Source organism: Gobius niger (genome assembly GCF_951799975.1).
Source record: "Gobius niger genome assembly, chromosome: 10".
Taxonomy (NCBI): Eukaryota; Metazoa; Chordata; class Actinopteri; order Gobiiformes; family Gobiidae; genus Gobius; species Gobius niger.
This window is the reverse complement of record NC_136861.1, coordinates 17352869-17375108: the sequence shown is the minus strand read 5'-3', so window position 1 is coordinate 17375108 and position 22240 is coordinate 17352869. Positions and strand designations below refer to the sequence as shown.

General features: G+C 40.9%; 1 protein-coding gene across 2 annotated transcripts in view; it reads left to right on the top strand.

Annotated features, from left to right (window-relative positions):
* The window catches only part of ttyh3a (tweety family member 3a), a 268746-nt gene that overhangs the window by 8701 nt on the left and 237805 nt on the right, over positions 1-22240 (top strand). Inside the window, exons 5-16 of one of the 2 annotated variants that reach the window (XM_079564474.1) lie at positions 110-330; positions 2075-2170; positions 2835-2907; positions 4739-4814; positions 8285-8340; positions 8911-9003; positions 11264-11356; positions 11786-11922; positions 12723-12896; positions 13652-13727; positions 14127-14231; positions 16881-17007. In XM_079564474.1, the coding sequence (XP_079420600.1) occupies positions 110-330; positions 2075-2170; positions 2835-2907; positions 4739-4814; positions 8285-8340; positions 8911-9003; positions 11264-11356; positions 11786-11922; positions 12723-12896; positions 13652-13727; positions 14127-14210 (1179 nt within the window). In that variant the 3' untranslated portion in view covers positions 14211-14231; positions 16881-17007. Of the gene's footprint in view, positions 1-109; positions 331-2074; positions 2171-2834; positions 2908-4738; positions 4815-8284; positions 8341-8910; positions 9004-11263; positions 11357-11785; positions 11923-12722; positions 12897-13651; positions 13728-14126; positions 14232-16880; positions 17008-22240 lie in introns of those variants that run through there. The other variant, XM_079564473.1, reaches the window with a different exon arrangement.

The following is a 22240-nucleotide window of genomic DNA, read 5'->3' as shown; positions in this document are numbered from 1 at the left end:
TGTATTTTCCGGTGATACAAATTTAGTGGTAATAAACGCTGCGAGCATGACACACAGTAATTTACCAGCCATTTTGTGACCTCGTTTGTCCCCTCCCTGCCCTCCGCAGGTGTACGGCGGCACATCCGCACTCAACCAGACGGTGGAAGTAAACCTGCAGCAGCTTGAGGTCCAGTACTCGCAGAACGCAGACTACCTGTCCATCGTCCAGAAGGTGCAGGGACAGCTGGACGAGCTGGTCAAACAGATGGTGGAGATTCCCTTCTGGGAAAACACCGGCGTCTCCTTGGATGAGCTGGCGGTGAAGATAGAGCTCTTTGACTGGTACAGGTGAGACCGAGGAGCAATGAGACTAACAGTGTGGCATTCAGGCTAAGTGCATTATAGATTAGCGCTCTTTGAATTCAATATTTGCATTACCTTTCTTCTTGTGATCCAAGAGATGTCATTCATAATTTAGACGAGCATTATCTCAGCATTGATATTATGTTGTTTGGCATTTGAAATAAAATATGTAAAGTGAAGACGTAAGAGGCGAGAGACGATGCTAATCAGAAGCGCCCCCTGCAGGCAGTAGTGGGAATAACACATAATAAAATAGTGAAAACACGCTTTCACCTTCAGCTAACGGCATGCTAGAGAGACAGTGGCGCTGTAATGAACACACTTTGAGCGCAGAGAAGCTCATAACAGGTCCTGTTATAGTCTAGACAGCTTTTCAGTCCTCTGGCAGTGATATGACTTTGGGGCCCACCATTACCATATTAGAAGGAGCCGCAACCCAAATAAAATTATAATGTGTCATAAATCATATAAGAGTTTTATTGAACAAGCAGTAGATATACTTTTAAAACCCAATAACATTATTTTTAACAATCTCTGGTTGTGTTTCCATGCCGTTTCAGATGTGAAATATTGGAAAAAATGTTCTCTAGAATCGGCTCGCAACCCACTGAAGAGGGTTCCCTAACCCACCAGTTGAGAATCACTGCTCTATGGCACAATAGAATCCAGGTCAGGCGCAGTGTGAGCCATAGTAGCACAGCGGTGAGCGCTCGTGCCTCACAGCTAGAAGGTCCTGGGTTTCTGTGTGGAGTTTGCATGTTCTCCCTGTGTCTGCGTAGGTTTTCCCTTCTATTAAAAACATTTACGCAACAGCGTTTAGTCTCCCCCAGGGAAAACTGATCACCATCGATTATGGAGTGAATGTATAATTGTCTCATGTGAAGCGCTTTGTGACTTTGTCTGTGAAAGGTCTATATAAATAAAGTTCTTCTCCTCAGAGCTTCAGCTAGAATCACAGTCAGGAGTATGTAGCCGATTATGTGCATGTTTTTAAGTTTTATGTAATGATGAGAACACAGTACCACTGATCTATGATAGCAATACATAGATGTTTGTGTTGCAATAATCTGTATTTTGGTTTCAATACAGACTGCACAGCCTACTTCAAACAGTTTTGTCTCAATCAAAATCCCAACATCTCTCGCCTTCACTGGTGTTTGCGTGCGGTTAAATCAATGTTGGTCTTTTCCCGGCCGCAATAGCCTCAGAAAAAAAAGTGCAGTGTTGAGTAGTTTTTAAACTTGAGTGATAGAAGCAAGCGCAAGGAACTTATTCAGCAAATCATTAGACGCAGTAGACGTTCCAAGAATTAAAAGTGTTGCTGCTTCCGTCAGTGTAATGCATTGAGAATGATAAGCAGTTCCTCCGGGGTTTTAAATGATTTACATGTGGGCCGTGTGACCAATAAATATGCAATTCACAGCTCAAGAATCAATAACCCGTCAATTTTCACACTGAAATAGCTTAAACTTTGCCTCAGGGTTCTTCGACTTAAACCTAAAGCCACACTGAGTACCATTTAACCCAAGCATTCATTTTAATAAGGGGAATTTTATTTGGGTATATTTGTCAGTAACCATTCATATTAAATATATTTCCTCCTCAAGAGCTCGAAACGCTTGCTCCATACATTGGCAGAATCAGGACCTGTTTAGCGACATGTTTATTTTCCCAAAAGCCATCTGTGTTGTTGCAGCCATTTGCCGACGGTGCCTTGTTGTGTTCACAGGTGGCTCGGCTACATAGTCCTGCTCCTGTTCGACATCCTTATCTGCCTCCTGGTGCTGTTCGGCCTGATTCGAAACTCCAAGGGAACGCTGATCGGGTGAGCCTCATCATCATGAGATCATTGTAGGCCCCCGGATCACTTTGAGGGAAAGTGTTTTTGCACCCGGGAAATCATCTCAACCATTCTCCCCGATAAGTGGCTATTAACAGGCCCCATTCGAGCAGAGCCACCTTGTCGTTACAAATGAGTCTGGTTAAATTCATGCTCTATAAAATACAGTCATGCATTTGGTACAATAGGGCCCAGCATAATGTCTGTAGCCGCAGAGATAACAAAAGACAAGAAGCAGTCTATTACGGAGAGCCATTTCATGTGGTTTGCGCTCCACTGTTATTTGTGTAATAAAAGCAGCTATAAATACAAGCGGCAGACAGACTACAGCGTGCAGTTTGGTCACATGGAGAGAGACGGGAGAGAATAAATCATGCTTTATCTTCCAGCCCATGTAAAAAAAAAAACTGCTTCAAGAACAAATACATTTGTAAGTGCCTGCGATACATGATTTGCATATAGGACTTCTTACTTTAATGTTAATTTTGCAACAATGACTCTGGAGATGTTAGTTCAGCGCATGCTCTCGTTGTGCTGACTGGCCAAAACGTATCGACTGGTGGTTAAAGCTGCTCGACAGTATCTTTGTTGTGATAATGATTGTGTTTAAAGGTACTTAAAAATGTTCTTGTTCTCGCCTTGTCCCCAGAGTGTGCCTGTTTGGAGTAGTGGCTCTTGTAATCAGCTGGGTGTCTCTAGGGATGGTTCTGGCTGTGTCAGCGGTAAGTGGCAACACAAGTGCATAATCTATTGTTCTGTCGCGCAGGGAATTGCTGTGAATGAACAAATAACTGCATTTTTGTGGTCGCATATCGTTTATTTTGCATTTTGTTACCTAATTACACAATTACCTATGCTAAAATTGTGTTCAAACTCTGCACTAATGGTGAGTTCATGTGATCCTCGGGAACTCGGGCGAATGACTTCCCAGTCGGGGAATTCACGTGAACACTCGCTCAACTGGGAACCTCGGGTCAAACCGAGCTTCCTGACTTCTGTACCTGAATGCGGAAATCAGCTGATTTGTTCTTTTATCGTCCAATGTGAGCTTTTTAGTTAAACGCGGCTACTTTTTTGAGTTTAGTGTTAGCTATCGTCATCCTCGTATTAACAAAATTGTGAAAAGTGAAATGCCTGTCACCAACGTTGGCAAAAAGATTTAAATTTATTATTAGATTAAATTTATGTAACATGTTTTTTTAAACTAATGTTTAGCTTTTGAAATTCTAACACATTTAAATGATAAGCTCAGCTAAGCGCTAATCAATAATAAAATAAAAAATTTGATGACATCAAAATCCCCACTTTCCCACATAAAAACCACATGAACACAAACCAATTGGGGACAATGACGTCACATCACGGGAAAACAAGCTCCCCAGTCTACATGAATGCACAATTTTTAGCGTATTTTTCGTATTATAAGTCGCTCTGGAGTATAGATCCTTTCACTGCTTAATGGTACATCTGGGTTAGAGGAGATAAATGCTAACGGCGCAGAAGCTAGCTAACCCCGGAAGTAGTGACTTTAGTAAATTTTACTATTGCAGCATTTTGGCTAATGAGTCTGAGAAATAAGTAGGTTCAGTAATTCTCTGTTGAGTTTTAGAAATATTGACGTTTTTTAATGTTTTTTTCTTGCATATTTGCCGGTCTGCTAGTACCCGGAAGCGGAAGTCGTGACGTCACACTTAAACGTATAGATAGGACTCTAGCTTCCCGCCTCCAGCTAAGCCCTGGCTTTTTACAAACAATTAAAGGGTCCATAAGTCGCACCAGCCAAAAATTGCATAATGCAGAAGATAAAAACATTAAGTCGCTCCAGAGTATAAGTCGCACCAGTCACCTTGGTGCACCGTTGACAAGCCTCTTCCGGCAGCACGTAGTTCCAGTACCCATTAGCAAACTCATTCCTCTAGCTGTGGCAATCTAGCTTTTAGCCCGTAATCAGCTCACTCCAAAGTTTCTTTCTATTGCTTGATTATTGATACTTAAGTCGCACCTGAGTATAAGTAGCCGAACTATAAAGTGTGACTTATAGTCCGGAAAATACAGTACCCTACATTGCAAATCAAAATTATTAGACAAAAAAAGTCCATGGCAATATGCAGTAAGAATCAGACCCCATGCAACAACTGCAGACTCATCACATTGCCCATGATGCAGAAAGGTACAGCCTCTATCAGGTTAAATATAGATATACGATTTTTTTATGAATTCTGCAAGATGAAGGAATTGAGGAGTGTGAATACTTCCTGAACACACCAATTATGCAACGCTCAAAAGACCGTCTCATTCTCCAAAGGTCTTGTTTTGATCGGGATATTATGCTGAAATCTAAAAGAGCGGCTGGTAATAAATGTAAAGTTATTCATATGACGCATCATGTGTAGCATTACCTCCTCTGCAGATGATTCAGGCCTCCCCACACCTTCCTCTCCTACTCTGTCATCTCGGTCTCGGATTAGTCACGTACATATTTTAAACGCTGCTAAAAGTTAGTCGAAACATTACACTTCAGTAAACTGCATTGTTTTTTGTGTTGTTTTTCAGTCCTCCAGTGATTTCTGCGCATCGCCCGATACGTATGTGGTCAAAGTCGCGGAGCAGTATGGAGTCTTCAACAACGGTAAATGAATTTGTTTTACTGAATTGTTTGGTGTGTGTTTTTATCTGTTAATGTGATTACTTGTACACACATCTGGTTATTCATTGTGTTGCGTGGCTGCTGGTCCTCCTGTCTGACTCTGCACGTCATAATTTTTCCCATAAGTAGTAAGGTCATTAGGGCAGTAGACTTCCTTTTTATTACTGGAAATCAACTTTCACAACTCCCTTTTCTGCTTCTGAGATCCTGGAGGAAGTTTACTTAAAGTCTCAAAGGATGACCCATTTTATTCTGATGTACACTTTTGAGCATGTTAATATGCCGTTTCTTCATCAAAGAACAGACCAATAGTTGTGTTTTGTTTCATTCAGGCATGTTTGGCTCTTTCTAAATAGCTCAATACACTTGTGACTGCGGTGAGATCATACAGTGGTGACATCATTTCATACAGCTTTTGTTTCTTGCTCTGTTTAAAATGAATGTGTTGGTTTCATGCATGTCCGAGAGCAAGTGAGCAGTTAATCCTCAAAGCCAAGAAAGTATGTCAGTGTCTTTCCAAAAATGCAGTTCTTGTGGGGTCTTCCCTGTCTCCAGTGATGGGGCTTTGATGATCCGGCGACAGGTGAGGTCAGGGAGGAGTAAAAGGTGGACTTACCGTGTGGTCTGGTAAACTGCTTGTCAACCTGTTAACCCCCCCTTTAACGGAGCGCATTTTTTCCAGTTCGGCTTTACGCAAATCTCAAATCTTCTCACAGCTTATAGGCCAGTGTAAGACCTCATTTGCAAGATAAGAGCTGCAAAACTGATCTGTTTTTCTGTCTTGTTGTGTTTCTATGCATCACTGAGGCGTTATCGGCACTTTTTCTCGTTTTTTTCATCACTTTGTAACTTGTTTGTTGCATTTTCATCTTCGTTTTCGTCGCTATTTTGACAAGAAGATTTTAGTTTTGGGTAATTCCTGGATACCTGGATAATAACTGGAAGAAATGTGCTCGGTTCAGGTGGGGGTTAAAGGGATATTTCAGAATTTTTGACATAGGGCCTCATTTCCTAGTTATCCAGAGTGTTGTTGATTTTTGGAGAGATTTTTTTTTTTTAATTCATGCAGTCTTTATATTTGAAGACTTTAGTGGCGCTAGGCTAGTGCTAGGCTTGCGCATGTCATGGTAACTATTAGCCTGCATTAAAAACAGTCTGAACCAGGCCCAGTGCACCTGAGGCAAATCACTTATAACGCCAGACTACTGATATAAATGTCGATAGGATAATTATAACCATTTTGCATTTAAAATAGCTATTTGAGCAGCATCAGCTTCATGGTTGTAAGCTATGCAGCGGCGGAGTGATCTGCTAGAAAATAGTCCCTCAAAATGCAGTATTTCATGTGATGCAAGGTCAGTTATATTTGAAAAATTATTACACAGACATTTATATCAGTAGTCTGGTGTTATAATTGATTTGCCTCAGGTGCACTGTGCTTGGGTCAGACTGTTTTTAATGCAGGCTACTAGTTACCATTGACATGCACTAGCCTAGCACTAGCCTAGCACCACTAAACTCTTCAAATATGCATGAATGAAAATATATATCTCCAGAAATCAACAACACTCTGGATAACTAGGAAATGAGGCCCTATGTCAAAAATCCTTTTAATACATATCCCTTTAAGAGGTTCAAAACTATCCATGGGTGTCAGGTGGCAAGGCAAGTTTATTTGTAGAGCACAATTTGTACACAAAATAATTCAAAGTGCGTTACAGAGCAAAAAGGGTGTCTTAAAGTCCATCAAATTTGAATTAGGACCATTTTTACAGCAATAAACTGTTCAGAACGATGCTGTTGTATCTTTTGAATGATCAAAAATCCTTAAAATGGCGTCTAATGTAAGGAAAACGCCTTGTGATTGAATCCCATTGATAAAGCAAAATGCCTTAAATTGGAGTTTCCGCTTATTGAATACAAAATGTATCAAAATCCAATGTGTTAAACAGTTTTGTTACATCTCCTGTAAAATATCGGGGTTATATGACAAACTATTGAGTCATCCTTATGCTATTTGATGACTGCAGACCATGTGCTAGTTTTACTTGGAAAGACATCTGAATTTCCTGGCGCTTTTGCGAATATTGCGACATCGCCATAAGCCACTAAAAAAGGAGAAGCAACATTTTTAGTCTTAGCAGTTCTGATGAGAAAGCACTCACTGGTTAGAGACAGAGCGTTCAGGAAATGTACGCTCCCTGATATTTCAGTTAAAACGTGTGGGTGAGAGCGAAACCACAGTCTTATTTTCTTTGGAGCGGAAATCCTCCCCGGTCCTTCTCCGCAGCGCACTCATCTGTGGGAATGGTGCTCTTGATACAGGGCCATACCGACGTCATCTGTGCCATCTGCTTAGTCCCCCGTGTTCTTCCCACACCTGATTTATATAGAGATACAGTCACTAAATGCACTAGAAAAGGTAGTTTGACTTAAGGGCTAAACGGTCTCGGAAAACTACCTTCTAAGAGTGTTTCCTGACGGAGAATTTGATTACATTTGTTTTGTAAAAGAGATGGATTCAAATCAACAGCTATATAAGATTGAAATATGAACTGCTAAACCAGTGCAAGTGGTTGTTGAGATTTTAGTTTTAGTTTCCAGATGACACACTTTTTCTCCCCCACTTCCGCTGAACTGCAGTGGGCCGTAACAGGAAGCCAATGAAAGCGAGGCCGAAAAGTTACATTAAGCACCTTTTGCGTTGAGACATGGTGTGCGTGTTTCAACATGTGACAATAAACAATGAAGGTGTGATGTAAGAAACCACTCTTGGCAGATTTGAGGAGACTGGTGTGTTAGACGGGTTACTTCTGAGCCTTTAGTTGCTTGCGGTCTATTCGTATTGGCCGTGCATTATGAAGTATTACGAGTTTTGTGGGCAACTTTCACTAGAGTTCAAAGTATTTTTCAGTATTTTAAGGTCAGCTTATTTGTTCTTTGTTGTACATCTGATACAGTACAGTATAATGCTCTGTGAAAGACCATTGCATTGTTTGCATTCTCTAAACAAGGTAGTGCTTTGACATGTGGCTTGAATTATTAATCAGCTTTGTTTTGCAAGTGTAGTCTTTGGTCAAAAGGGAAGTACTAGCCTTGAACAAAGTGTAAGGTTTCATATCATTTGCGTGTCTTTGATTTACATAGCTTCCTTTTATACGAACTTGCTAATCTCTGTTCAGTGCTACGTTCAACACATCTATTATTCTCATCTGTTCTTCTGGCCTTTCATATACACATCCAATAGGGAAGAATTGACCTGCTATCATCTTGAATTCAAACACAACCCATTACAAATGACTCCCTGAAAACCTTTGTTACAGACAGAGAGAAAACTCCTGCACAAACCAGAGCTGACACTAGAAATGAATGCCTTTTTTTTTTACTCTTACGCTTTTAGATTCTCGCTAATTGTAATAATTCAATAATCATTTTCATTTCTTGTGTCACAGATATCCTGCAGTACTACCTTAGCTGCAGCCCTGAAGCTACCAACCCCTTTCAGCAGGTTTGTGAATATTTTACAAAAAGGCTTTCTGCTTGTTTTGACTTTTTCTGCATGATTCGAGCGACATGACCTGACCGATCCTGACAGTCCAGTTGCCCCTGACAATATTAGATTTACTGTGCGTGATGCATGTCCTTGCAAATGGCTAAGAATTCAAGTGGGCACAATGACTCACCCCCGTCTCCTCAAAGTATCTCTTTTTTTTCTTTTTCCACATTTGTACAATACTTCCCTTTCTGTCAGCTGAATGACAGACACAGCGCTGCCTTTTCCCCCCCCCCCTGTGTCTGTCCCGATAACAGCGCTGCGTTAAAGGGTAGGCGTGTGTTTCTGAGCAGAATAGTTTCTCCAAATATCCCCAGCTCTTTTAATGCATCAATTTGTTTGGGTTTTATAAATAAATCAAGCCCCTTTTAAGTGCTGTGAGACCGGGCATATACTGCGAGCACATCTATAAAACATGAATGTCTGTATTCAACGGTCCTTATCTATAAACAGGGTCTCCTCGGGCTTACTATAGTGGCTAAAAAAAACAAAACATGATATTTAAGTATTTATATCTCACTGCAGAAACTCTCTGGGAGTCACAAAGCCTTGGTGGAGATGCAGGACGACGTGTCGGAACTACTGCGCTCGGCCACCGGAGAATACGTGCAAACAAGGGTATGTTTCAACAGCATCTCCTTCCCTAAATAGGACAGTCATCCGGTCCAGACCACAAACCGTCATTCAACAGTTATCTGTCGAAACCTTAGTTTAACTGGTTGTACTTGGCAAAAAACTGCAACTAGTTAAGTAAATGCAATCTGAAAACAGTGTGGTGGAGTTTTATAATGTATAAAACCTGCTGCTAACACTTGCATTAGTTTAGACCTTGTGTTATGTTAGCAAGTACCGTATTTTCCAGACTATAAGTTGCACTTTTGTTCATAGTTTGGCTGGGGGTGCGACTTATACTCAGGTGTGACTTATATATCAAAATATATCATTTCACATGTTCATTATTTTCACATCGACAGCCGCTAGAGGGCGTTCTAGGCTTGTGTACCAGTATCTGCTAAGACTGAACACAAATGCCCTTAAAAAGAAAATCATATTCTGCAGATTACAAGCTGCATGTAGTGAAACATGCAGCCGAAATCTGTGATCTTGCAGCATAACGAATGTTTGGAGTGGGCGAGAAACTTGAGAGGGACTGGTGAAAGAAAACAAAGAAAAGCTAAAGCGGGCAAAAAGCTACATGACCAAAGCTAGAGGAACAAGTTCGCAAATGATTCAACTTATAGTCCGGAACAATACTGTATATGTTTTATCTTCTTCATTACAGGGCTGCAACTACAATTATTTTGGTAATCGATTCATCTACCAATTATTTTTTGCCATTAATCGATTAATCAGTTGGCTGTGAATGGTGTATTAAAAAAAGATTTTTTTTCTTTTTTTTTTTCATAACATAAAGCTTAAGTGGTGCCGATGGAGTAAACTTAAAGTGTTTTTGGAGGATCTTAGTGCCACTTCTGATTTCTAATTGGATGAAACACAAACAGATATTTATGAAATTTTCAATGTTTCAAAATATTTTGCTCTATTTAAGTCTGTGTTCACTAGAAAACGATGAATAAATGACTAAAATAGTTGACAACTATTTCAATTATAATTCATTATGGATTTTTTTTGCTGGTGTGACTTATAGTCCGGAAAATGCGGTACTACTTTTCTCTAAAATGTTAAAACTCTTTATATAATATATAAAATATATAATAATACAATAAAGGCCTATCTAATTGTAATACTTGTAAGAAAGATCACACTTAGATCTTTTTCCAAAACCCTTCAACCCCTAAATGTTGAATGGGACCCAAACCGATGGCCTGTGCAGCCTGAAGTGCACCTGTCTGCTAAAAGTCTGCTGATAGTCCACCTGGGACATGCTTTATGTCCATTTACATGCATTAGGCTTTCACTGGCTCTCTGCCAACTCAGTACTGCAGTTATTGTCCACCGCTGGCCTTTACACAAATGGGAGCTGACATTGGAAACACATTGGGAGAGAGAGGCAGGTTGCTAAGAGAGAAAGAGAGAAAGTGCTGAGGTGGTGGAAACATTCATATCAGACGTGCCTTTGAAAGAAGTGTAACAAGAGGTAGAAAAACGGTGTGATTAAATGTATTACACAAAACGATCAGTATTTTGAGCACTTCCTGCAACAACAAGTGATTTTCACCTTCCTCTTCTGCACAAGGACGAGAGCCCATCGGTGCAACTTCAGGCATGAGGCCGTCGACAATCTGTGCTTCCTGGCTATTGGTTGTCTCAAAGAAACGTTCACTCACATTATTTCGTTTTGGGCTTTTCTAGATCACACACACTGCTTTGTTAGAACTATTTTATGAACAGCGAACTATCTAAACTAGCTCTACATGTTGATTTAACTAATGAAGCAGGAGTAGAACACAATTCATTCACAAGTCAGAGCCTGAGATGGTTCATATGGCTTTGACATGTCAGATGTTCTTTGGCACGAGACCATGGAGAGACTTGTACACAAGCAAAAGCCTTTTTAAAGTCTTGTCCTCTGAGGAAGTATTCAGACTCCTCTTAATTACTTTACATTGTTGCTGTCTTGAAATTAGTGGATTCAAATTAGTACTGCTGATTGCCCAAAAACGAATGCACACATTTACTATGTTTTGGAGAATTATGAAAAAAAAAAAAAAAAACATTTTTTAACATCTTACAAATCTGTGTTTGAGAATGATATATTTCAGCAAATGGACATCATTAGTAGCAGATTAAAGGAGAGGTTTGAATATTAACTAAACCCACTGAACTTGGTGGCTGGATACCAGTCGCTCTGAAGGTGCCAGAGTTTATTTTTCTGAGTAATCCTATTGTGACAGTGCAGTTTTGTTTTGATTCCCAGGGCCGGTTGGAGGAGATCCAGGGCATTTTGAACTCCACAGAGATCAGCCTCCATCAGCTCACAGCTCTGGTGGACTGTCGCAGCCTGCACATGGTACGCACACACATAATACAACATGACATCACCTGACTTCACGTCCGATAAGGGCTTTTATACCATGCACGTTTGTGTTTATGCTGCGTATCTGTCATCTTACATTACACTTTCCATCTCGGGCTGAATGCCGATTGCAGATAGTTTCTAATACACTGTGTTTCATTTGTACGGATTACCATAAAATTAAAATCCTTCCTTAAAAGGAAGATGGTCTCAGCAGAGGTTCAGAAAACGGTTTCAAGCCTACTTATGCTAATGAAATGCTACTCAGCATTCATTCTCTATTTAGAATTATTATAGTATTTTCGTTCAAGCTATCCACACTTTTGAGCTGTGAATGTATAAAACCTGTTAAAACCCTGCAGTTCAGAGCTCTACAAACATGCTCTTACATACATGATTCTTACATTGTCGGTCCCATTGCAGGATTATGTGCAGGCCCTGACTGGACTGTGCTATGATGGACTGGAAGGCCTTATCTACCTGGTGCTCTTCTCTTTTGTCACTGCGCTCATGTTCAGCTCCATCATCTGCAGCGTGCCACACACCTGGAGAGGAAAAAGGTGAGAGTCCTGACGTCACTCACTTCTGTATAATAGAGTAAGGTTGGAAAGCCTTATTCACCTTGTTCAAGATGTTTTTGTCTGACAAAGCTGCTGTGTTCCCCGAGGGACAGTCTACAATGGCTCAGCAGTTTCCCCAGATAGGCAGCTGTTTTCTTATCTCTCTTAATGGAACAAAGATAGCCAAATTCTATCAGGGCTGGGACTGGTGGGGCGTCTGTGCTGCAGTGTGTGAAGTTCTCGCTGCTCTCTGCAGCTGATAGCGTCGCCGGATGTCTTTTAATGAGAGTAGTTTCCTGGGCTCAGCTGCAGCATAATTAACTCCGGGCTGAAGGAGGCAACGCTCGTCAGTCTCATCTCCATCAGAGCTGCCTTCAGTCACAACTGTGCCACTGTGTTTGTTGCTAAGGTTTCAATAGACCCCAGTGCAATCAGACGTTGACTTCTTCATTTACATGACTAAAGAAATTATATATATATTATTTAGATCTGTGATGATCCACACACACATACAGTTATATATTGACAGTGTCTTTGTGTTAAGTATTGCTCATGATCAATGATAGCTACATGATTTGTGCATAACAGATGATCCTAATGGTATTGTGCAAAAAGTCATTCCATCATGTTTTTGTTTTGTGAGAAAGAGATGCAAAAGAAAACACATTTTTGTGACATCAAATGAAGTGAATCATTTTCCTTGGGCAGCTTTATAACCATGTTTGAGTGCTTCATCTTTCATGAATAGTATGGTGCGTGCGCCACCTGGTGGTGATGTTAATGAAAGTGTTTTTCCTCAGGAGTGATGATGAAAGTGAGGACGAGTCTCTGAGCCATGGGGGCAGACAGAACGGTGATGGTCTTTACCGTGTGCACATGCCCAGCCTCTACAGCTGCGGCAGCAGCTACGGCAGCGAGACCAGCATCCCCGCAGCCGCACACACAGTCAGCAACGCCCCTGTCACCGAGTACATGTGAGTAACACCCCTGTCACAGAGTGTAATGCCCCTGTCACAGAGTGTAATGCCCCTGTCACCGAATACATGTGAGTAATGCCCCTGTCACAGAGTGTAATGCCCCTGTCACAGAGTACATGTGAGTAACGCCCCTGTCACAGAGTGTAATGCCCCTGTCACAGAGTGTAATGCCCCTGTCACAGAGTACATGTGAGTAACGCCCCTGTCACAGAGTGTAATGCCCCTGTCACAGAGTGTAATGCCCCTGTCACAGAGTACATGTGAGTAACGCCCCTGTCACAGAGTGTAATGCCCCTGTCACAGAGTACATGTGAGTAACGCCCCTGTCACAGAGTGTAATGCCCCTGTCACAGAGTACATGTGAGTAACGCCCCTGTCACAGAGTGTAATGCCCCGTCACAGAGTACATGTGAGTAACGCCCCTGTCACAGAGTACATGTGTGTTACAGTCTGAGACCTGTGCAGTGAGAGTGATACTACACAGCTTATGTGCTCGAACACCAGTAAAGTTCCCCTGGGACTCACTGAGCTCTGCACTAAAGTTAGGCAAGAGTTTGCAGATGCAGCTGTCACTCTCCAGCTGTGATAGCAAAGTCTGGAGCTTAGCCATGAAACGAGCTACAGGATACCTCCTCTTTGTCACTGTCCATGGAGCGGCTGCTTGTGCCCAGAGCTGTCACAGGTTTCATGTTTAGAGTATTATGTTTCACATCTGTAAGTAAAGTGTGGCTCGCTCTGTGTTTGACCCACAGGGCTCAGAACGCCAACTTCCAGAACTCGCGCTGTGAAAACACTCCTCTGATTGGACGAGAGTCTCCTCCCCCTTCTGTAAGTTCAGCATTTCTTCTTAAGCAGAACCTCTGGGTTATTTGGCAGCAATTGTGTAAAGCTGCTTGGAAACCCTAAACCTTGTTGAAGCTGCGGTCTTTTGTGAATGCTTGTACACTATTACCAAAGCTTCCAGGCAGCAAGTTTCAAGACAACTACAACTACAGTAGGTAATTGGACCTACTTGAAAGTTACAGTTGTTTTTAATTGTGAGGAAAGCAGATCTTCAGTCCATAAGCGGGCACACTCAGAGGATATCAAAAATGCTCCTCGATGTTCCTGCCCTGCGGCCTAAACTCCCCCCTCATGTCTGTTTGTCCGTCCGCACCTCAGACGCTGCTTTGTGTTCTCTCTCTTTAAACCACACTTCACTCTCCACCTCTTTTCTGCGCACCTCAGTTTCAATATTTGGCCGCTGCGGACAGTAGCAGTGGTCAGAGCTGGCAGTTAAAGCCTTCGGACAGCTCCCGGTCGTTTTGGTAACCTCCTCTTCTGAGCTCACAGGTACAAAAACAGCCCAATCCCCCACTCCCATCCTACACATGCGGCCTGATGCCCCGCCTAGCACTTCCCTCAAACACTCTGCCCCTCTCACCCTTTCTCAAAGTCCAACCCGGGGCTGCTAGACCTTGCATCCCCATGTCCTGAGTTATTTAAGTGTCTACCTCAGTGTTTGACCTGAGTTTTTTGTGTCCTGTGGCCCCAGGCATGTAGCCCTTCCATTTCTGGTGTAAAGAGTAGCACGTGAGGGGTGGGACAGCGCCCGGAGATCCACATGGGATCAATAAGAAAGGATGGATAAAGCAGGGCTGTGTGGGGGTTTAATATTATATCTGCTAATCCTGTAGTTCTTAAATACTATTGTTTTATTAGTTTAGCAGTCCATATTATAGTCTTCTCTGAAATGTTAATGCTCTATACTATTTCTACAGTTTTTTTCTCTATGAGTGGACTTTTTCAATCCCCTTTCCTTTATTCAAGATTAACAGAACATTTGAGCTGAAATTGTTAATACGTTCACAGCTTTCTGAACCAATATTGAGCCACTTTATCACTTTTTAAAGGTCTTAAAGGTTTTGTTTACTTTTATGACACCTATCTAGTTAAAGTTTATAATTGGTACCAGAAATTTAAAACTCTTACACTTGTTGGTAAGTATATTTTTGCAGTCAACATACGTATATCCTGTTATATATTGAGGTTTTTGCATAAAGCATGGGTGCTTCTTAAATGTCCCCCAATCTGCACAGATTTTAGGGAAGTCTACTTTATTAATGTCCTCCTTGTCCTCTTTTGATGTTTGATATGTCTGTGTCCTAGATCCCGTTTAGGTTTCGAAGCCCGATGATCAATAGAGTTATAGGTGATCAATGAAGGATTTTCTGTGGTGGAATTTGAGTTGTGTTACCTCTGTAAAAGTGTAAGAGTTGGATTTGCGTCCTGCCCAGATGTGGTCTGAGTTTGACATGGCAAGAAAATCCTGCATTGATTTAATTCTGTATCTGTACTGTTCTTTTGATACATTATGCCCATAATGTTGGACCTGTTAAAGTGGACATATCGTGCATAATTGTGTCTTATCAAGCCGCTCAGGATTTTATTATATGATATTTTACGTATTATAACTTTGAAATATTGTCTGTGTATGCAAATAGTTCTTTATCACCATTGGCTTTGATAGTTTGTGTCTCAAAGTTTGGTTGGAGCGCCCTCAGCTGGCAGCAGGATGAAATACACATCCCAAAAGACAATGTGCAAACCTTAAAGGAACAGGCCACCGTTTTTCCTTATGGAGATATGTTCTTACCTGAGCTTTACGAGTTGATGAGTACCTGTCTGGTCTTCGTGCTTGCGCTCAGTCACGCAAAAAGACCAAAGATGTTGTTAGCATTTAGCCTCTCCCAGGATATTCCTATGGCCCCAAAAGGGGGTGAAGTTAGACACGACCAATTCCCTATTTAAATACAGTTATTTAAATACGGTAATGTGAGTAGTTACACCAATGGTTCCCAAAGTGGGGTTCAGGACCCCTCGGGGGGTCGCAAGGCCTTGGGTGGGCGTCCCCAGATGATTTCAAGATGAAACAAAAAGAAAAATGGGGTAAAAATCCTTTCAAATAAACGAAATAAACAGTAACATATTAACCTGATTTTAAAACGTTTTGTTCTGCCCTAAAGCAGCAAAACAGGAAATAACTTTATGCAATGGGGGTCCCGAGTGTCAATTTTTAGGGTTCCAGTCAAAAACGTTTGGGAACCAATGAGTTACACGATCCAAGTATAGTTACGCAAAATTAAACATGTTGATTTTCTAAGTGGATAAAAAGGGGAACTATATTGTAAGGCGTAATAACACATTAGGAGCACTTTGACGCCCGCGCGGTAATATCTTCAGAATTCTTTAAGATAAGATAAGATAAGATAAGATAGCCTTTATTACAGACTTTAACAAAAAAAGTTATCGTCAGTGTTAGCAGTGCAGGTTAGAGGTGAATATGTTACTGAGCGGACGTCGAAGTGCTCCTAAGGCGTTATTACGCCTTACAATATAGTTCCCCTTTTTATCCACCTAGAAAATCAACATGTTTAAGTTTGTGTAACTATACGTCGCGGAAGAGCTTGGTCGCTTCTAACTTCACCCCCGTTTGGGTTCATAGGCATATGCTGGGAGAGGCTAAATGCTAACACCATCTTTTTGTCTTTTTGCGTGACTGAGCACACACGTAAAGACCAGACAGGTACACATCAACTCGTCTAAACTCAGGTAAGAACATATCTCAGTATGTAAAAACGGTGGCCTATTCCTTTATCACAGCGGCATTGATTAATTGGGAAACCGCTGGATAAAAATAGACGCAATTTGAGTACGAAGGGGTCCGGTTTTACAAAGACAATTCCATCTATGACACAAGGAAATACAGGCTGAAGCGCTTTGGTAGTAGAAGAAGAAATTATGTAATTAAACAGGATTACACAAAACTGCGTGAATGAAACATGAGACCCCAGGTATGTATTGACATGGTTAAAGCGCACATAAAGTCGATTTTGCATTATATGTCTCCTTAAAAGTCCTCCGCACGATTCAACTTTATGGGCAACACTGTCGCTCACTGCGTCACATTTTTCTGACGGTTTTGGGTCTGTCTTTCCGCAGTACACCTCCAGCATGAGAGCCAAGTATCTGGCCAACAGCCGACCGGAGCCCAGCAGCTCAGCAGCAGCAGCAGCAGCAGCAGCAGCAGCATCCCACTGAAACAACCCTCCCCACAACCCCCACCCATGTCCGCACATCACTTCATCTTTTGTCCAACTTCTCACTGCGATTTTAACCACGACATTGTCACAAATACTTGCTGGATAACGTTGAGGACTTTTACTTAAAAACGCCAACGGTTACCACTGGACAAATCCTTAAAAACGGTGCTGATGGCGCCTAAAGAAATGCATTTACAAACCAAGTCTTACTAGCCATTTTTTTTGTTTTTTTTTGTTTAAGGGTACACTGATACTACTGCTAGTTATTCTGGTAAGGTTTTGTCAAGTACTGTACATTCACGCGTTGTTTTAGGGGAGGAAGAGCCTTACATGTTGTATAGACATCGCACAGTAGATTAACAAGACTTAGCTTTAGACAATTCATCTCACCATCTCAGGTCTCTGAAAGCCTCAAATGCGTATATGACTTCTGTTATGTGGGAAAAGAGAAACTAATACCGGCCGGTAACCTGATAGCGTATGTCGATTTTTTAATGTACTGAGCCAATAATGTAGTGGGGTCAGTAATGTAATGAAACTGTTGAGCCAAACTTGTGTAACTTTATGCCAATGATGTGATTATAAATGCCAAAATTCCTGTGCTTATTGACAATTAGATGTTTTTGACCGTTGTGTAAGATATGGCTTGAATGGATGACTACCCAGCCTGAAAAGATTAGACTTATTAGCTCAGCGAGACTGCCATTCCGCCCTCTAGTGGTCAAAATGAGTAAAAAAAACTGTGATCTTCTATAAACCTGTCACATTATTGGCAAAATGCTGTTGTTGTTGACCTCATGTTGCATTATTGGCTCATAACAATTCAAATTGACCAGTGTTATGACATTATTGGCCGCTGTTACATTATCGATTCCAACATGGTTCATTGTCATGCATTATATACAGTAACTCAGTTTGTTTCATGTATTTTGCATTTTGTCTTAATCAAAGTGGGACCAGTTATTCCGCATCGTTGCACGTCTTAAAGATCTACAGGTTTTTTTTTGTTTGTTTGTTTTTTACTCTTTCCTGTGGCAATCCATTTCGAAAAGACTCGTTTGATACACCTTTTTGAGGTCGTTCCAGGCCCGTGCTGTGAAATCTCCCGCGGGACAAAGACGAGCAGCGATCGGAGCTTCTGCCGGACGATTGAAATGATGAGCGATGTGTAATTCTTGAAGCACAAACATCTCCATGGGACAATGAGGAACTGAAGACTGCAAACTTATCTTAACTAAAAACAGCAACTTCTCTTGACTTGTCACAACAAATCACCAGGTATTTCCGTATAAATTATGTACAGATTTCGCCCTACCCTGACCTGAGCCTATTGTTTTTGGGGCTTGGAACCAGCACAAGTTAAAATGCTATTGTGACCCCTTGTGGCTGGATTAAGGGCAAACATACACATTTTCCTCAAAGGTGGATATTTTTTAAAGTAATGGCCTCTGTTAATTGTGTGGAAAAACACATTTCAGAGTTTGAATCCCCGTGCAGTGGCAAAATAGTGTCTCTAAAATGTGTTTTAGCATTTGAAATATAGGTAACAGTGATGCTGTGAAGGGACTCCTATGAGCCGCACGTTTTTTGGCCAGCTTTCCCAAATTACCTGAAGTCGTAGTTTTGTTTTGTTTTTCTATTTGATGAAAGACTTGAGAAGAATCTTGAGTCGATATGTTAAGCACAACAAGGTACATAAACTGTTCTTTGAAATGTTAATATTTAGGCTAAAAGTGAATATTGAGCCAGATTTCTCTCTTCAATTACGCCCAGCTGCAGTTCTTTACTGGTGAAGTCTCTTGTTGTCATGCATTGCTCTACAGAATATAAATATTTACAATCGCTGAAAACTTAAGTTTGATTTCTTTTAACATTTACTTGATTTTTTTTTTTCAATGTTTTTTAGCCTTGTTCATAAGTCGATGGTTCATTATTGTGAATAATAGATTTTATTTTGTTTTTATAATGACTGTAGTACAGCTGTTTGTTTTTACATTTTTCTGCAACATGTACATGTAAAAAGTGGTTATTGAGCTTGAATGCCGTGTTTTAAGAATTAAACAAAATTGTAACTGGAGTGATGTGAATTTCGTCAAACTTCCTCAAATGCTATGTGAGCATTTGAGGAAAATGCTAGCTCACATACAGTATATCAGTAATAAAGACTGATTTATGTTGTTATAGCAGTGGTGTAATCCAGTGTTTCCCAACCAGGGGTACGGGGGCCTTGGAATTAATTCAGATTAATGTATTAATATTGCAGGAAAGTTAGTTTTAATACTATTCACAGCATGCTATGTTGTGGTGGAAAGTAAAGTAAAAAGTACAAACTATACTACTTAAGTAAATTTCATGATGAATACTTTTTACTTTACTACATTTTAGAGCCTGTATCTGTACTTTCTACTCCACTACGTTTTTAAATTGGGTTAAAAGTAAAAGTATTTTATTTACAAAAGTGACCTCTGTACGATGAACTGGTTTAGTCGCAGTTTAGACTTGGTTTAGTGGTTTACTCCTGGTTTAGTTCCTGTTTTTGACCTGAGTTTTTGACCTGGTTTACTTATTTAGGCCTGGTTTGATTCAAATGTTTTAAAACATCCCGCACATTAAAACTCTTAACCCTCACCTGAACCAAGCAAAATTTCTCCAGTGTCGCTTTACCCTAATCTAAAAGCTTCTTGGAAAAACGTGTCAAAATGTTAAATAAACGTGGATAAAAAAGGGGGGAAAAAGAAAAAAAAGTGTCAAAATAGACCAATGGAAGAGCAACAAAAGGTAACAAAAAGGGATGCAGCAGAAAAGTGACAAAAACCTAAACATTTTTTTAAAAAAAGCAGCAAAAAAGTGAAAAAGAATGTAGAAAAGGTGACAACAAAGCTTCAACAAAGTGAGGAAAAAGATCCAATAAGATCATTTTCTTAGCTTTCAAATGAAGCGTTCCTCTGGCCTGTAAGCTCCAGTCAAGAAACATTTAGATTTGGGTAAAGCTGAAGCGGAGAAAATGTGCTCAGTTCAGGTGGGGGTTAAGAGGTTAAATACTTTTACTTTTTACTTAAACAGTACATTTTACCATGTGTATATGTTTACACTTGTACTTAAGTAGAAAATGTATCAGATACTTTTACTTAAGTCCATTTTTGGTCCTGTATCTGCACTTTTACTGAGTTGTACTGAGTATTGAGTACTTTTTCCACCACAGGGTACTTGGAGTATAAATGAAAGACTCAAGTCATACACAGGACAAAACTGTAATCTAACAGACAAAATACTATATAATGATAAAATCCAGCTATATCCAAAGAATACACAATAAAATAGATAAACAAAGTAATTCTAAGGATGAACTAAAAGCAACTTTTTAATTTTTTTGTTTACTTAAGCAGGGGGTATTAATGCTTCACAATAATCATCTCAAGTCAAAGAAAAGAGTACTACGTGGTAAATCTCTAAGAAGTAGGCTATGGGCTGCTTTAAATAGTTACAAATGTAGCAAACATACTGAAAAAAGTGCTTCAAGGATCATCCACAAGAGGGCACTGTGGTTGTATCTTCTTCTCTTTGAATGATGAGCTGCATGAACGCGCAGGAGTTGATTTGGGGGGTAGTGGCATGTAGTTGCAGGGAAATGCCGGGACATGACTCGGTTATTGGATGCAAACCAGGCCGAGAGGAGGAGAAAGGCCGTTTTTATGTGCCTGACCTCCGGGGCCGACAGCAGGCGAGGGGCAGAGGGGGCAGAGGGGTCAGCAGCAGCGGCGTGTCTCCCCAGCCTCCTTCGGTCATCTCCGGCCCAGACACCGCCAACCAGCTGCTGCGAGACCGTCGGCACTCACTCCCACCGGCTACATTTGAATCTGAAAGAGTCCCCTGTGTTATACATGTAAGCTTCTAATGCTTTCATCACAAATCAGGTCTGCCTTAAGGGCCATGAAAATGAATCAGGCCTATGTCTGGACATGCCATGTTATTCATTTATTTGATAGGGACAATGCGCATTAATGAACATCTGCATTGAAACAACAAAAAACAGACGTAAACATGCCGGATGATAGCCACAGGGCTCATTTACAGTCCCTATAGGCAGATGACAGCAATACAGAAAATACAACAAACAATATAACAGACATTAACAAGTACAAGAAAAGTAAAAGAAGAGTCACTTAAAGGACTATACGGAGTTTAAACATGTCAAAATTATGTATTTTCTTCCCCCTACGTGTTCCAACAATGTCCAAAGGTGTAGAATGAGCTCAGGCCTGTTCACCACAACTGCCTCTAAAATCCTGCACTGTCACTGTAAAAGTTGTTACTGCAGGTCTGAACTGCCATCATGCACGAGCTTAATATAGAAGGTGCAGTTACACGTATGACCTGAGGTGGCAGTAGTGAGTATAAAATGGCCAACCTGCATCTAGCCTCTTTAATGGTCACAAGACCGGTTTGCTTTAAGCCACACTTTGAGTTTGGTTTTAAATATAGGACATGTGGGACATTCCCCTGACACTGAGGGGTTGACTGTCCCTTAAAGGCGCATTATGCAACTTTTTTTTGCAAAAACAAAAATATATTTGTGTGTGTTTTACTTTGTAGTGACCCAGTGGCTGCATGAGTGGTCAGCATGGTGCCTTTACTTTCGATCCCAGCGGCCTCTACGACTCTCCCGGATCAATTGTTTTGTAGGTTTTGTGGTGAGAGTGTCTGTCACCTTCCAAACGATTGATCCTGGAGCGTCATAGAGACCACTGTGATGGAAAGTAAAGGCGCCGTGCTCACCACTCTTACAGCCACTGGGTCACTACAAGGTCACATATGCACAAATATCAACTTTTTTTTGTTTCACTTAAAGCAGTACTAAGTAACTCTTCCCCCTAGAGGCCATAAGCGCAACTGCAGGTGTAGTAGCAAGTTACGATTTTTTGACTTATTAATTGTCTTGGAGAGTAAATACGAGGCTGACAGGAAAGGTGAAGGGAGAGAGGGTTACTGTGCATCCAATTATACAATGGAAATTTGTTTTTTTCACTCAAACTTGGCTGTAAATACTGTTTAAAGTGACGTTAGCCCGCAGTTAGCTTTGCCCGTTAGCATGTTAGCTTCTTCTTCGTGATTCCATTAGTGTGTATTGCTTGCTCCGGACCGGTGGCAGTCAAGTTGCAAACATGGTTTTCTGTCCAGAAACACCAGGGGGAGATGAAAGACCCTCCAATCATCCCATAAACACTTGTATTACCCCCACTGGGACTACGAAAAGGATTT